This window comes from Paramacrobiotus metropolitanus, unplaced genomic scaffold (genome assembly GCF_019649055.1).
Source record: "Paramacrobiotus metropolitanus isolate TYO unplaced genomic scaffold, Prichtersi_v1.0 Parri_scaffold0000214, whole genome shotgun sequence".
Taxonomy (NCBI): domain Eukaryota; kingdom Metazoa; phylum Tardigrada; class Eutardigrada; order Parachela; family Macrobiotidae; genus Paramacrobiotus; species Paramacrobiotus metropolitanus.
The window spans coordinates 112,077-124,891 of record NW_026570434.1 but is presented as its reverse complement, the minus strand read 5'-3'; the positions used below and the strand labels follow the sequence as shown (position 1 = coordinate 124,891).

At 43.3% G+C, this 12,815-nt stretch overlaps 3 protein-coding genes across 3 annotated transcripts in view; 2 read left to right on the top strand and 1 right to left on the bottom strand.

Moving 5' to 3' along the window:
• Positions 1-207: 207 nt before the first annotated feature.
• LOC129601115 (uncharacterized) overlaps positions 208-12,815 on the top strand; it is a 95,903-nt gene continuing 83,295 nt past the window's right edge. Inside the window, exon 1 of the mRNA XM_055499844.1 lies at positions 208-243. The gene's annotated coding sequence lies outside the window, so the exon portion shown is untranslated. The remainder of the gene's footprint in view (positions 244-12,815) is intronic.
• On the top strand, positions 7,122-8,827 carry LOC129601114 (uncharacterized). The gene is made up of 2 exons (XM_055499841.1): positions 7,122-7,589; positions 8,052-8,827. The coding sequence occupies exons 1-2, from the start codon at positions 7,233-7,235 to the stop codon at positions 8,505-8,507; spliced, it is 813 nt and encodes a 270-aa protein (XP_055355816.1). The 5' UTR covers positions 7,122-7,232; the 3' UTR covers positions 8,508-8,827.
• On the bottom strand, positions 9,818-10,523 carry LOC129601118 (acidic leucine-rich nuclear phosphoprotein 32 family member A-like). Its single transcript, XM_055499846.1, has 2 exons — positions 9,982-10,523; positions 9,818-9,926 (listed from the first exon to the last, which is right to left on the bottom strand). Exons 1-2 carry the CDS (start codon positions 10,490-10,492, stop codon positions 9,832-9,834), a joined length of 606 nt encoding a protein of 201 aa, XP_055355821.1. The 5' UTR covers positions 10,493-10,523; the 3' UTR covers positions 9,818-9,831.

Below are 12,815 nucleotides of genomic sequence, written 5' to 3'. Positions count from 1 at the left end.
CTGGTAACAAAAATTCCATGATTTTATTACGCGACTTCAGTTAGGATGAAAACATCTTTATTATCGTAAATAATGGTCCTGTTTTTCGGATACCGTGCGTATAAATAGCAGCTGAAGTGGCAAGCCAAAACCAGTTTCCGGTTTCAAGACCAAAGGTTTCCTTCTGCGTTAGTGTACCTACTGCGTTTCTCCGTTCTGTCTTACACGTTTCCAATTTTGCGGCTGTTAGCGTTTTTCTGAAAGGTCAAGCGGTAATCTTCTCTTAAATGCTTCTGGAAAGTGCCCTGTTTGCTACGGCCTTGCCCGGGGCTTGACAGGTCCCATCGCCAAGTGCGCCGGCCAGCAATTTCTCTTACATCTCCGGGAAAGGCAGTTACCTGTTGGCTATCGATCGAACCGGCGCCGTTCATCGTCTAAATGGGACAACGTGGGTTGCACTGCCCGCGCCGACGCTGGTGGGCAATCCAGATATCCCTGTGATCTCAACACACGCACGCAGTGTGGGCGCCAGTCCGGATGGCTGGCATCACATGTGCACCAAGACGGGTGAACCCTCCCGCTTTAATTCAAACAGCAACACGTGGGAGTATACGAATAATGTCTTGTGTAAACAAGTAAGTGCATGTTAACGATGAAGCAATTCGCTATTGGCGCACTTCCCACTGGATGGTTCAAAGACGGTTAATACATGTAGCTCGGTTAATAACGAAAACATGCAGGTGCATTTCTTATATCCCATCACATCTACGGTAATTTCACACTTACTGAATTTAGAGATGCAAGTGCTTGAAAGTAAAAACCAAATAAAACGTTGTAAAAACTGAAAATAGTCGGAACTGATCATGTTATTAATACTTGTTCAGATTATTAGTTCAGCTACAGATTTTAGAATTAGATACATTGTTGTTCGTAAACGATAAAATTCGGTAACTGCTTTGCTTACTAGATCCAGATGCTAAAAGTCTGTCTGTGAGCACTGCCTTTGCTGTTTAAATAAGGTCTGTACATAAATTACCGTGTTGCTGCGTCTTCTGCTCATGTAGAATGACGAGGAACCTCGAATGTAACAGGACTGCATGCACTTTTCTTTTAGATTAACGCAAGGAACAAGGACAACGCTGCGGCAATCAAGTTGGTGGCCCCGAGGAGTTACCAGGGAGTAGCACGAACCTATACAGGTTAGGAGGGTTAACCGAAAATTCTGTTTGAGCTACCCATAGAATTGTAGATGCGCATCGTTGATCCCGCGTCTTCAAAATCGCAACTATTTCAAACTGCTGATGCACTTTTAAAATTCTTCGTTGTACAGCCACAGGTATCCTCGCAACCGGAACGTGGAACCTCTTAGGCGCAACCACGGATAATAATTTCGACTACCTAGAATGGATCAGCATTGGGGAGGACGGTGAGATCTGGACTATTGCGAATGAAGGCCGCCCAACGCCAAATTTGAACTATGTTACTACGGTATTACGAGTGTTGCAAGACGACGGTCGTTCGAGGAAAATACGACCATGGTTTTCTTCGTTGTAGCGACACTCGGGGATTCTTCGTTAATACCGTAGTAACATGGTTAAGTCAACCGTAGTAAGACCGTCGTAATTAAAACAGTGGGTTGGCGTAGTGTGGTATGTAACTACCGTAGAAATACGGTGGAGAAACAAACACATTCTACGGTGGGAATACAGTCGTCCGTACTATGGTATATCTATTTTATATTTGTGTGGGCAAAAACCATCGTAACACGGTAGTTTTTATTTCAACTCAAACTTTAACATTTACTAAGCTCACTAAGAAAATGCTAACAATATTAATGATAAAAATAAAAAGTAAAATAAAAGTCCATAGATCAGATCTCTGCTCACTGTCAGTTGATGCAAAACAGTAAGCCAGGAAAACGGAAAGGATTTTAGAACTATGAATGCAAACAAAAACAGGAATAATGTTTTATGGAATGCTTAAACTGCTCCGGGTCAGTGGAATATTTTCCGATAAAGGGAGACTGACAGTTTCCGACCCTTCATCCGAGCTTTTCCGTGGCGCATTTCTGCAAAATAGTAAAAATAAGGATCAATTAAATTAACACTGGACACAGGGTATCGAGAGACGGTAGTGTCAATAAATGTAAAACGACTAATTTAAGTAAATAATAGCGTGCGGTAAGGCAAGTGATTTTTCTCAGTAAATTATATAAGTAATACTACAGAAGCAAGGTATTTTGCGTGTAGATTTAGTTCAAGCTATGCGGGCGTATACGAGTATTTTGTGTGCAGAGGACCTCCTGTGATTACCCTAAGAATCTCCTGCTGGTTACCCTAAGAATATCCTTTACCAATTGACAGCAGTTCATGATTATTCTGTAATTATTAGACTACATTGTCCTCAACGTATTAAGTAATCTGTGAACCGTCAGCATAATAGAAAAGTGAGTGCAATAACAAAGAAATTTGAAATCTGTCTGGGTGGAATCATGAAAAAATCAGATATTGGTACATGCTTGATGCTACATAGCGAACATGGACAGGTAAGTCAATAAATTATTACCAATTGCAGTGACAGAACGTGGCTGCCGTCACGCGATGGCAATGTATGGTGGCGCCGTCAATGCGTAGTCGCTGGGATGCATTCAGGATATCTGCAACAACAGCGGTTTAAGAGAGAACTAAGGTCTTAGAATATCGGCAATAACAATTGTTCGACCCGACGGAAAATATTGCACCCATCCTATTATTTTACTTGCATAATACATGGAAGAAAATGATGGCAATCTTAACTCGGTTTAGAAAATTATATGAGTCACAGTCACACCCAGGGGCTTTTTTAGACAACACCCCACACGCCAATCGGTTTTTTGAATAAGCCGATTGCAGATTCAGGATCAGCGAATTTTTTTGACCTAGAAAAACTATCCCCCCTTGAAAAATAAAATGTCGCCCCTGAGGGGTCCAGCGCCCCATACGGTACCGCCACCTCCGGCGGTCGCAATAGCGCCCCAGGGGGAATGTTGTTTTTCGGGTTTCAACCACATATTCTAGTCAAACCAGGTGCGCTGATTCTGAATCCGCCATCAGAAAAATTATAGAGCCACTCGCTCACAAGTTTCGGGGACCTCGACACACCAAATTTAGACCTGTCTCAAAAACTTGGAAATCTGGTAAATGAGTGGTTCGACAATTTTTCTAATGGCAGATTCTAATGGCAGACTCACACCTATGTATATATTCGTGGCATAAAAAATCATTAAAAGAAATCTTACGAGACTTAATCCTTATCTTTCCTACTGCAAACTTCGGGCCGAGGACTGTTGAAGGCTTTAAACGCTTCCAAATTCTTTACAAAATGCATATTGATTCAAAACCTTGCAGCCTGCACACAGTGACTGCAGTCCATGCAGTTCTCAAAGACTTTAAATTTTACTCCTATTTAGCAATAACGCGATAATTATTCATTCTCACAGACTCGTTATTGCAGAAACATGCATTATATTCTGCTGCATTATAAAGTTTTTGACAAGCTTTTGTAAACAATACAATGTTTGAGGTATGTACTTCGAAAAGGTAATTTTACCCTTATAGTTCTTAGTAGTTCTTACCTCCGCCGCAGTCCGCCGTCCGCGGGAATATTTTTGGCCACCAGTCCAGCCGGCACAAGCTGTATGGGTCTTTTGAAGCATTACGAGTTATTCCAAACTTTTCCAGGCCAAATTCGAAATAGTTACAGTTTTAATAGATTTTAAGCAAATGCGTTTCGAAAATAGTGGTTTTAGGTTTACGTATATTTCAACACATGCAGCTCGAATATTATTACAGTCCGGTTAGCTCTGATCCGGTAACGTGGCCGAGAGCAAAAAGCAATGTCTACCGCCACAAGGTGATAACTACGTTTTACCGCCAACAAGATAAGTCAGGTAACTACCGGCTAGGCCAAGCCGCGATGACCACCGTATCCGCCAGCGACGGTCGTTTCACCCTCGGTTACCACTACGGTTGCTGCATCGGATGGGCTACTAGTGTCGTAGCGACTCGTAATTCACTACGGTAGTTAATACCGATGAATGTCCCAACAATCGTTCTACCCTCGGAAATTTCCTATGGGTCGCTTTACGGTTGTATTCCGACCACAGTCGCTGAGACAAGTGTAAAACTACTATTGCAATACCGTGGAATACCGTCTTACGATGGTCATCACCATCGTTTTTCAAATTTGGTTTTGGCGTTGGGCGCGAGTGTTCCGCTACAACAGTGCGGCGAACCGATTTGACGGGATCCCTATTCTCAATGCCCTGCGACTGGATGTGCGCAATGCCAGCTACGCCACTGTCGTCACAGCGGGCTGCACCGCGTGGACCTTCACGAGCGGCACATGGGCCAAATGGTACATCGTCAGCGGCTGTCCGGTGCAGACAACCTCCACCAGTAACAATGATTATTACCTGGACGAGCGCGGTCGTTTTGGTTCGCGACACTGAAAGACTTGATTTTGTCATGTCGTGGATTTATCTGTATTACAACGCATACTTCGCTTGGCCCATTATTTTAATCAGTACCGCTTTAGGGATCAATATACGCGTATTAATCACTTTTACTGCACAGATGCAGTGCTGGTCTTACTGCATAGATTGCACACTGATAAGCTGCATAGGCTGCTTACTGCATAGACTGAATGGTAAAGCATAGAGATAGACTGCATTTCAGTCTGCCGTGGTCTGTCAACTCGGTAAAGTGATTAATATATTGATCCCTAAAGCGGTACTGATTGAAATAATGGGCAACGCGAAGTACTGACAAAGGCGAAAGCTTAATTATAAAAGGGTAAAGTCCTACTTGTGCCCTTAAAAGTGACCTATGCCCTTGAAAGTTTGTATAAACGCTTCAGCTAATTTTTAATCGCATTACTAAAAGCTCGACAAAGCAACCTGGCTGACATACTGCTATATACATTCCTTACGTCGATTATAGACATAATGTGCCGCGCGTTTGGAGTTTTCCTGTATCAGCAAACATCTTTCATGTTCTAAGTTGTGTCCAGCGAATGGACAAGCGATCAGTAAATCAGTTTTAATAAAGTGTAACGTTTATCTGTATAATGTATCAGCTTGTGCATAAAGTGACACATATTCCCGACTTTGGTTGCATTTTAGAGTTAATTTTTGCCAGTTTTGGCTTTCTCGACAAGCTTAGTCGTTATTGTTATCGAAACCGACCGACCAAAAAAGCAGAGAAAAGCATGCAATATTTCAAAGCGGAAAATAGCATACAACAATCTGTAGGATATTAACGTAACTTGTAAGACACTTGTACTTGTACACATTCCAGCGCTGACAAAACGATCATTCAGAAAGTGGCCGTAGTGCGGAGCACAAAGTACGTATATAAAAGTCGAGACGCTGAAATTTAGAGTATCGCGTATAGCTGAAACATTTAACAGAAATACTGTACTATTAAACTAAGTGGCTTGTTGACAAATAAAGGAACACATGCATGTTGACATGTTGACAATAAAGAAACACTCGTAATAAAACTCGTTTCTGAGGACATTACTGCTGAAGTAATGCAAAACGTCCGCAACAGTTGAACAGCAATAGACGATCGCTAAAGTGGATATGTAATATAAGAAATTTTTCTTCTCCCTGTTGCGCAGAATATTAATGTCATGCCTAAAAAAAGTTATAAACTAAAATACAAGGATTTTATTGCACCAGTTTCCGATCCCATATGGATTCGTCATCTGCTTCCACCAGCGGCTCCTTGCCCATGTGAACATATTTTTCGACGATCTAATTTGTGTCTAGATCATGAAGCCGGCAATGCCAGGAAAGATCCGATTGCATTAAAAAGATCGGCCCGAATTTCAGTGTAAGTGACCACAATTTCAGAGTTTCCGCAGAATACGCGAACATGAATTCAGGTGTAAGCGAACGAGAATTTAAACAAAAAATAACCTTTCGCCTGCTTACTGCCGGCAACGACAACGAGTTGCCAATGTTAGCTTTGAGCAGCAAATTAGAGGTTTATAAACGAGAAACCTTACAATTAAATTAGATGTACAGAAAAGAGCGGAACGTATCTAACAAATTTTCCGCAGCACATGTTTTGTACAGAGTGCGCGTTTTGTAGTTTGTGCTTATACGAGCCACTGTGACGTGTGCAAAAGTTTAATACTGCACTCTAAATCCCAGAAATATGTAACGAGTTGACGAAATTTTTATTCCTCGTACGTGAACTAGCCAAAAAAGTTGGGAGCAGCTGTTATACTTATACGGAAAGCAAAACGAATGTTGCTACACATAAAATATCTTATTTTTTTGAAAGTTAAGCGTTTGTTTAGCGCTTAAAATCTCCGTTAATTTTGAAAGGATAGCGTAATTACGTAATTATGCGCACACGTGAATGCTACAGTCTTTGCGATAACCTGATACGTTACGCTAAAACAACGATCCAGAAAAGTTTACTTTAGAAAGTAAAATGATGGAAGTTTTTAATCTTTTCACGTGAATCTTCCGGAAAATGCGAAGCGACACGTCACGCAAACGTTAAATCACATAAAATGTTGCATTTTTATGGAGAAGGCAACAGTAAGTTCACGCAGTACTGGCAGTGTTGTTTGTGCCGGACAAGCAAATCATGGCAATAAACACCGATATGCAAAGCAGACCTTTTGCATGTCTAGCCACAAAGACGATAAAAATTAGAGAGACACCAACTCGATTGTTCATTGTTGACATTGCGTCTGGCCGGCAAACCGGAGCGGGCTAGTTCCATTACAGTTTACGGCTTTGTTTTCGACAATGAAGTGCGGAAACAGCCCATTTCCGTGTGCTTTTGCAAGCTCAGTGAGGAATTTAGGTTTTCATATGTAAATAAGCAAGATACTTTCCCGAAATTGTTACTGCAGATCCAGGGTTTACGATGTCATAAAATCCCGCAAGTAATGTGAATTATTGCAAACTTCATAGGCTATTTTTACTTTTTACATTCGCTATTTTTCTGAAGACCCTGGTAAAGCTACATTCTTTTCCTTCTTCCAGAGATTTCGGCCAGACAAAAACAATTTTATAACTGCAATAAAATTCATTTTCAGCGGGTCGCAGCTCTTATAAATAGCGCTTCCACTGTTCAACTAAAGCCACAAATCCTTCCATCGAAGTACTGACGTTCTATAGCAGACACTGCCATTTTCCCGAGAACGTTTGAAGAGTGAGTTTGCACAGGTCAATCCGTAGTCTCCTAACCATGATTTTGGAGGGCCTCCTGATTCTGTCGGTCTGCGTGATCGGCATCTTCGGCCAGATCCCGTCGCCGAGTGCACCGTACAGTAATTTCACCTACATTTCCGGGAAAGGCAGCGTGCTCCTGGCCATTGATCGAGTTGGCATCGTCCACAGTCTCATCGGTGGGGCATGGACTGCATTACCCGCACCTGTGCCGTTCACTGACCCAATTGACCCCGGAGTTACTTCGACCAAAGCCGTCACTGTCGGCGCCAGTCCGGACGGCTGGCACCACATGTGCACGGTGACCGGTGAGGCGTACCGTTTTAATCCAACCAGCAATGCCTGGGAGTACTTCAATAGTGCCAGATGTCTGCAGGTAAGCGTGGGTGCTGAGTATTCGCTAGCAGACCAACCGTTACTGTAGTAGTACCGCATTATTATGTTAGTATTTCCTTTCTTCGAATGTTTGGATCAGGCGCGGTTCAAATAGACTGCAGCGATGCATCGTGTTTGGACAGCGTTTTGGCACGCGCAGTCTTGCGCCTGCCTCTGATTTCTAGTTTGTCCGATTGTGTCGACCATCCGGCACAAGATTTTGTAGGTTATAATAATTATATACCGTAGATCCCATTTAACAATATTCATGCTTTCATGTTGGTGTCGAAATGCGGTTCTGTCCATAATCCATTTGCCCCAAAAAGTTTTGCTGTACCTGACAGCGAGTATCAGAACAGTGTCAACGAAGATTTGCCGGAACGACCATAAATTTGAAAATAGTTTTTTCTTCATAATCGTTGAAGTACGTTCAGCATTAACTGTGGCTCAAACCGTATTGCAGATCAACGCGCTGAACAAAAACACCGCTCTGGACATTCTGGCGCCAACACCAACCGCGGATTATGGAGATGTTCAAAAATTAAATGGGGCCCTCTTAATCCCTACATGGAGCGAACTGGGCGGTACCGGGCAGCGAACCAATCAAGCGTTCCGCTGGAGCAAATGGGTCAGTGTCGGGGAAGACGGGGAGATCTGGACGATCTCGCGCGCTGGCGAAGTCTTCCGCTTCAACGCCGCCACCAACAACTTTGACGGGATCCCCATTCTGGATGCCCTGCGACTGGAGGTGCGCAATGCCAGCTACGCTACCGTCGTCACCACCGGCTGCAACGCGTGGACCTTCAGGAGCGGAACCTGGACTAAGTGGGCCATCGCGACCTGCCCGAAACAGACGACCTCTAACAGCAACAACGATTATTACCTGGACGGCCGTGGTCGCTTCGGCTCGCGCCATTAAACAGCTTTTCATCCATGGCAAAACTAATATCGGCAATAGTTTGCTACTGATGCTTCTTACCATTAGTAAATGTTGGCCTATGGCTCCGCAAATGCGGTTTGATTTGCATTGATTTTAAAAGTGGTCGTCACGTGCTTGGCAGTTTTTCACACGAGCAAACCTTCTTTCCTCGCCTTCTGGCCTGGAGCGCTATTGTCATCCCGGAAGCAGCATAATCTAATCTGAAAACCAAATAACAACTAACAATAAAGCTGCGGCTCGATATTTCATAACGCGTCAGTAACGTTTCACGCTTGAGATGGTAATAAAAGGGGCTTCTGCCTTAGTTAGTGCTTCATGCACGATATGTGCATGAGAACCGGTTCTCGGCGTTTAACAAATAAAGAGCCACTCGCATGTGCATGCCGGCGATAGTAGGGAGTGGTCGCCTACGAGATATTTATTGCCGGAGCGGCACTGCACATTTCTTAATACCAGCGAAAATTTCCTTCTCTTCGTCTCGATATGATAGTCAGCTGCGTTAGGTTCCTAATAGCCGTTCCTTCTCTGTAACAAAAATAAGGGCGGCAAGGCAAACATGTCGTGTCAGTTAAGAAGAAATCAGCGCCCTGAGTTCATCGTGTGCATTCTGGGCAACCTAATTGGTAAAGACTGTAAAGTTTTACTATGAAACAGTTTGAACGATTATCTTTTTTTTTAGCGGCAGTAACCAGCGCCGTTATCACCCTTGTGGACCCGAATTGTCCGGCAGACCCTACAGTAGTATTCTTAACAGGTAAGACCACTTTTTCAAGACTAGCGGAGGTATACAAATATAAGCCAAGTGGTTTAATGGACCGGGTGGAGAAAGAAGGCCCGGGGCATTATAATATATTATTACGTACTGTATATTATACAATGTATCCTGCGCAGTCACTCGGCAACGTAAATTGTTCAGCACTTAGAAGTGCAGTTTGTTTTGGTTCTTTTCGAACACAGCATAACTTTATAATATAATAAAGAGAATCAGAAAAAAAACGCAACTTTTATGTGAGTGTGAGTGTGTGTTATAATTTTTGGTAATCGTAATCTCGTATTAAAATAAAAAATTGTATCGTAATACTCTGTCGCCGCACGATAATCGAATATTTTCATTTTTATTTCTCAACACCCATATCAGACCAGCAAGTGCACAATGGTTAATAAGGAAGAACAAAACCAAGGGAATTAATATTACAAAAAATTCCAATGCGAGACCTGAAAAATAAAAGTTATTTTTAGAAAAAAAATCTTTTTAAAAAAAACAACAAAATGCGAAAACAAATCCGCTTACCGTCTCCAGGCATTAATCAATTGTGATGACCTCTGGCACCGATTCTCCAGGTCCCTCAAAGGCATCGCCTTCATCCTCTTCCTCGTTATCGGCATCCATGGCTTCGTCTACAATTGTAGTATTAATAAAAGGATTTTACAATAATTAGAGCTATCGACTTACCGCTGAGAAACCAGGAAATGTCGTCGTTATCGTCTTCATCGCTGTCGACATCGTAAGCGGTGATGATGAACTGCTTAACCCGAGGGAACGTATCTACCATCCAACGATCGTGGCCGCGGATCTCGCATAGGTCGTTGCCTTCCACATCCAGTGCGCGTAGCTTCGGAAGACGCGTCAACGGTTCCAATTCATCGCGGTGCCCTAGCTTGTTCCCGACAATGGATAACTTCTCCAAGTTGGGGAAGCACGCTGGTATGACGCTCAGGTCTTCTAGGTGGTTGTCGCCCAACATTAGTACGCGCAGATTGGGCAGGCGTGGCATCCCCTCCAAGGACCAGAGATTACAATCAATAAGGCTGAGCTTTTCCATTCCCTGGAACTTGGCGAACCCAGGAAGGACAGATGGCGGAACCTGTTTTCCGTCGAACACCATTTTCGGTGTTTGGGGGTTCAACTTGCTAAATAAGTTGCTGTAAGCTACCTCTTTGTGAGCGAGAGAAGTTACAGGCATTTTTAGCGATTTATCGATTAAGAAAAACAGGTAATTTGAAAAAACAGACTGCAAGGAACGCAGTGCCAGCTCTACCTTTATATACTGAACAGGATAATTTGTTTTGAGAAGGATAATCGTTTCTGATTATCCTAGTACTCTATGGTAACGGTAGTACGTATAATCGGTTCTGATTATATGACGTACGAGTTAAAGTAACCAAAATCGATTATCCCATCAAAGATAATGGTTTCTGATTATACCCAGAATAATATATAAAGCAGCCAAAAAGATCGGCAAAGGTCAGTAACGCAATGTTTTTTCAATGAATTACTGTGCACGTTTTAACATGACCGTTCGCGATTGTCATCCTACCTGCTTTTGTTCGGCCGTGACGTCGGTAAGTCATAATGTACCATTGGCCTTAGAACCGTTGGCCTTCGTAAGGTACGGTACTCCGTCCAGGAATGATAGTTGGACGGCCGTCAACCTTGGTCATGTTTGTAATACGGCTTACCAATAATTCTTTATATACTGTATTGATGTGAATGCAGAAAGTTTGACACGTCTGGAATCGGTTTTTGCAGCGCAGTTTACGGGACATTATGCAACCGCACCGGAAATCCGTGGTGGCAGCCTGGGCGATGATTATGTATTCCTACAATTCCATTTTCACTGGGGTTCTGTTAACACCCGTGGGTCGGAGCACGTGATCGACGGATAGCGATATCCACTTGAAGTAAACGTCACCTGTGGCAGACTGGCAAATTACATTAATTATCTTTATAATATGTTTTGCAGTTTGCATATCGTGCACCGCAAAAGCATTTTCTACGACAACGAAGCTCTTGGAGATTCCACGGGTTTCGCTGCGTTGGCTATCATGTTTGAACTGACAGACAATCCTGTGGATGAAAATGATCCTCGCTTTGTGCATATCAATACGTTGTTCACGGCTCTCTTGGAGCTTACACATCCCGGTGAGAGATAAATAACAAATTATTGAAAGAAAATGGTCCTATAAGGATTGTCGAGCAAGAAAAAAAACAATGAAAAAATGAAACTCGTACATTATATTGTGTATCACATAACTAAAATTAGACGCCCTCTTTTCGTGACTAAGGAGTAGGTAAAATATATTTTGACGGTTTTTGTGACACGTCCTTCTCTTAAAAAGGTCAGGCCAAAGTTGTGACCCTGAAGGACTTCCGGCTTCAGGATTTCATCCCGACCTCACCGGTGTACTACCGCTATCTCGGCTCGCTTACAACACCGCCCTGCGCCGAAGCAGTGATGTGGACTGCGTTCAAAGAACCGCTAAAGGTCACGCAAGCCCAGCTCAGTATGTTCCGTACCTTGAAGAAGCATCCACATGGTGACGCGGCCAATAACGTGCTAGTAGATAATTTCCGACCGGTGCAACAGTCACATGGACGAGAAGTCAAAATTTACCCTGGACAGATTATCACCACTATCACGCAGGCTACAGCAGTGACACCGCGATGGTTATCATCTAATCCTTGCTTGAGCCTTAAAAGGGTGGCACGACGCCATAAGCGACAACCAAACTGGGCTTGGGCACGATCGCAGGATTGTGTAAACTCCGAGGAAGACGATGACCGACGTTAAAGGGAGAACGAGTCGACCTTGATTGTTTTATGCTGATGCAGTGCATTTTGCTGGATGTAAACTGTACAGAAACAACACATAACGAGCAGAATGACTTAATACGGTCACGTCGGTCAGCGTGTCACAGTGCAAGTACTCGTAACCGTATTCTGTTGGAAAGCGGCTAGTTACCGTCTATGTTTACTGTATCTGCACACCCAACATAAAGGAATAATAAACATACTGTACAGTTACCATGCACTTGCCGAAATTTTGCACAGTATGAGCTGTACGATACTGTAGCTGTGTGAGAGCTAAAGCCTCTTGCGTTCGGACAACCGTCTGCACGCTGTTGTAGTGTTGCCGTTTTGACTTTTCGTGAGTTTTCATATCGTTTTCGTGCGACCTCCAGATGAAACGGACTTTTCATATTTTAAAAACGGTTTTCGTATTTGCGCCGCTTTTTCCAAAACGAACATTTTACGAAAAGTCCGATCGTTGGGTCGTGAGCGATAAGTAACGAAAAGCCAAAACGGCAAGACTACGCTGTTGCAGGCCTAGTGAACCTTGAACCTATGTGAACCTTGAATGGTGACTGAGCGCGCTCGTACAACGTACGTCTAGTTTTGAGCCACTGAAACTTTCGGCAAGTGCAGGGTAACAGTACGAGGAGGATTATAGTTGAGTCGGTAGCGCACGGGTTAACCCGTTCCATACTATGCGTGTTAGACCGACA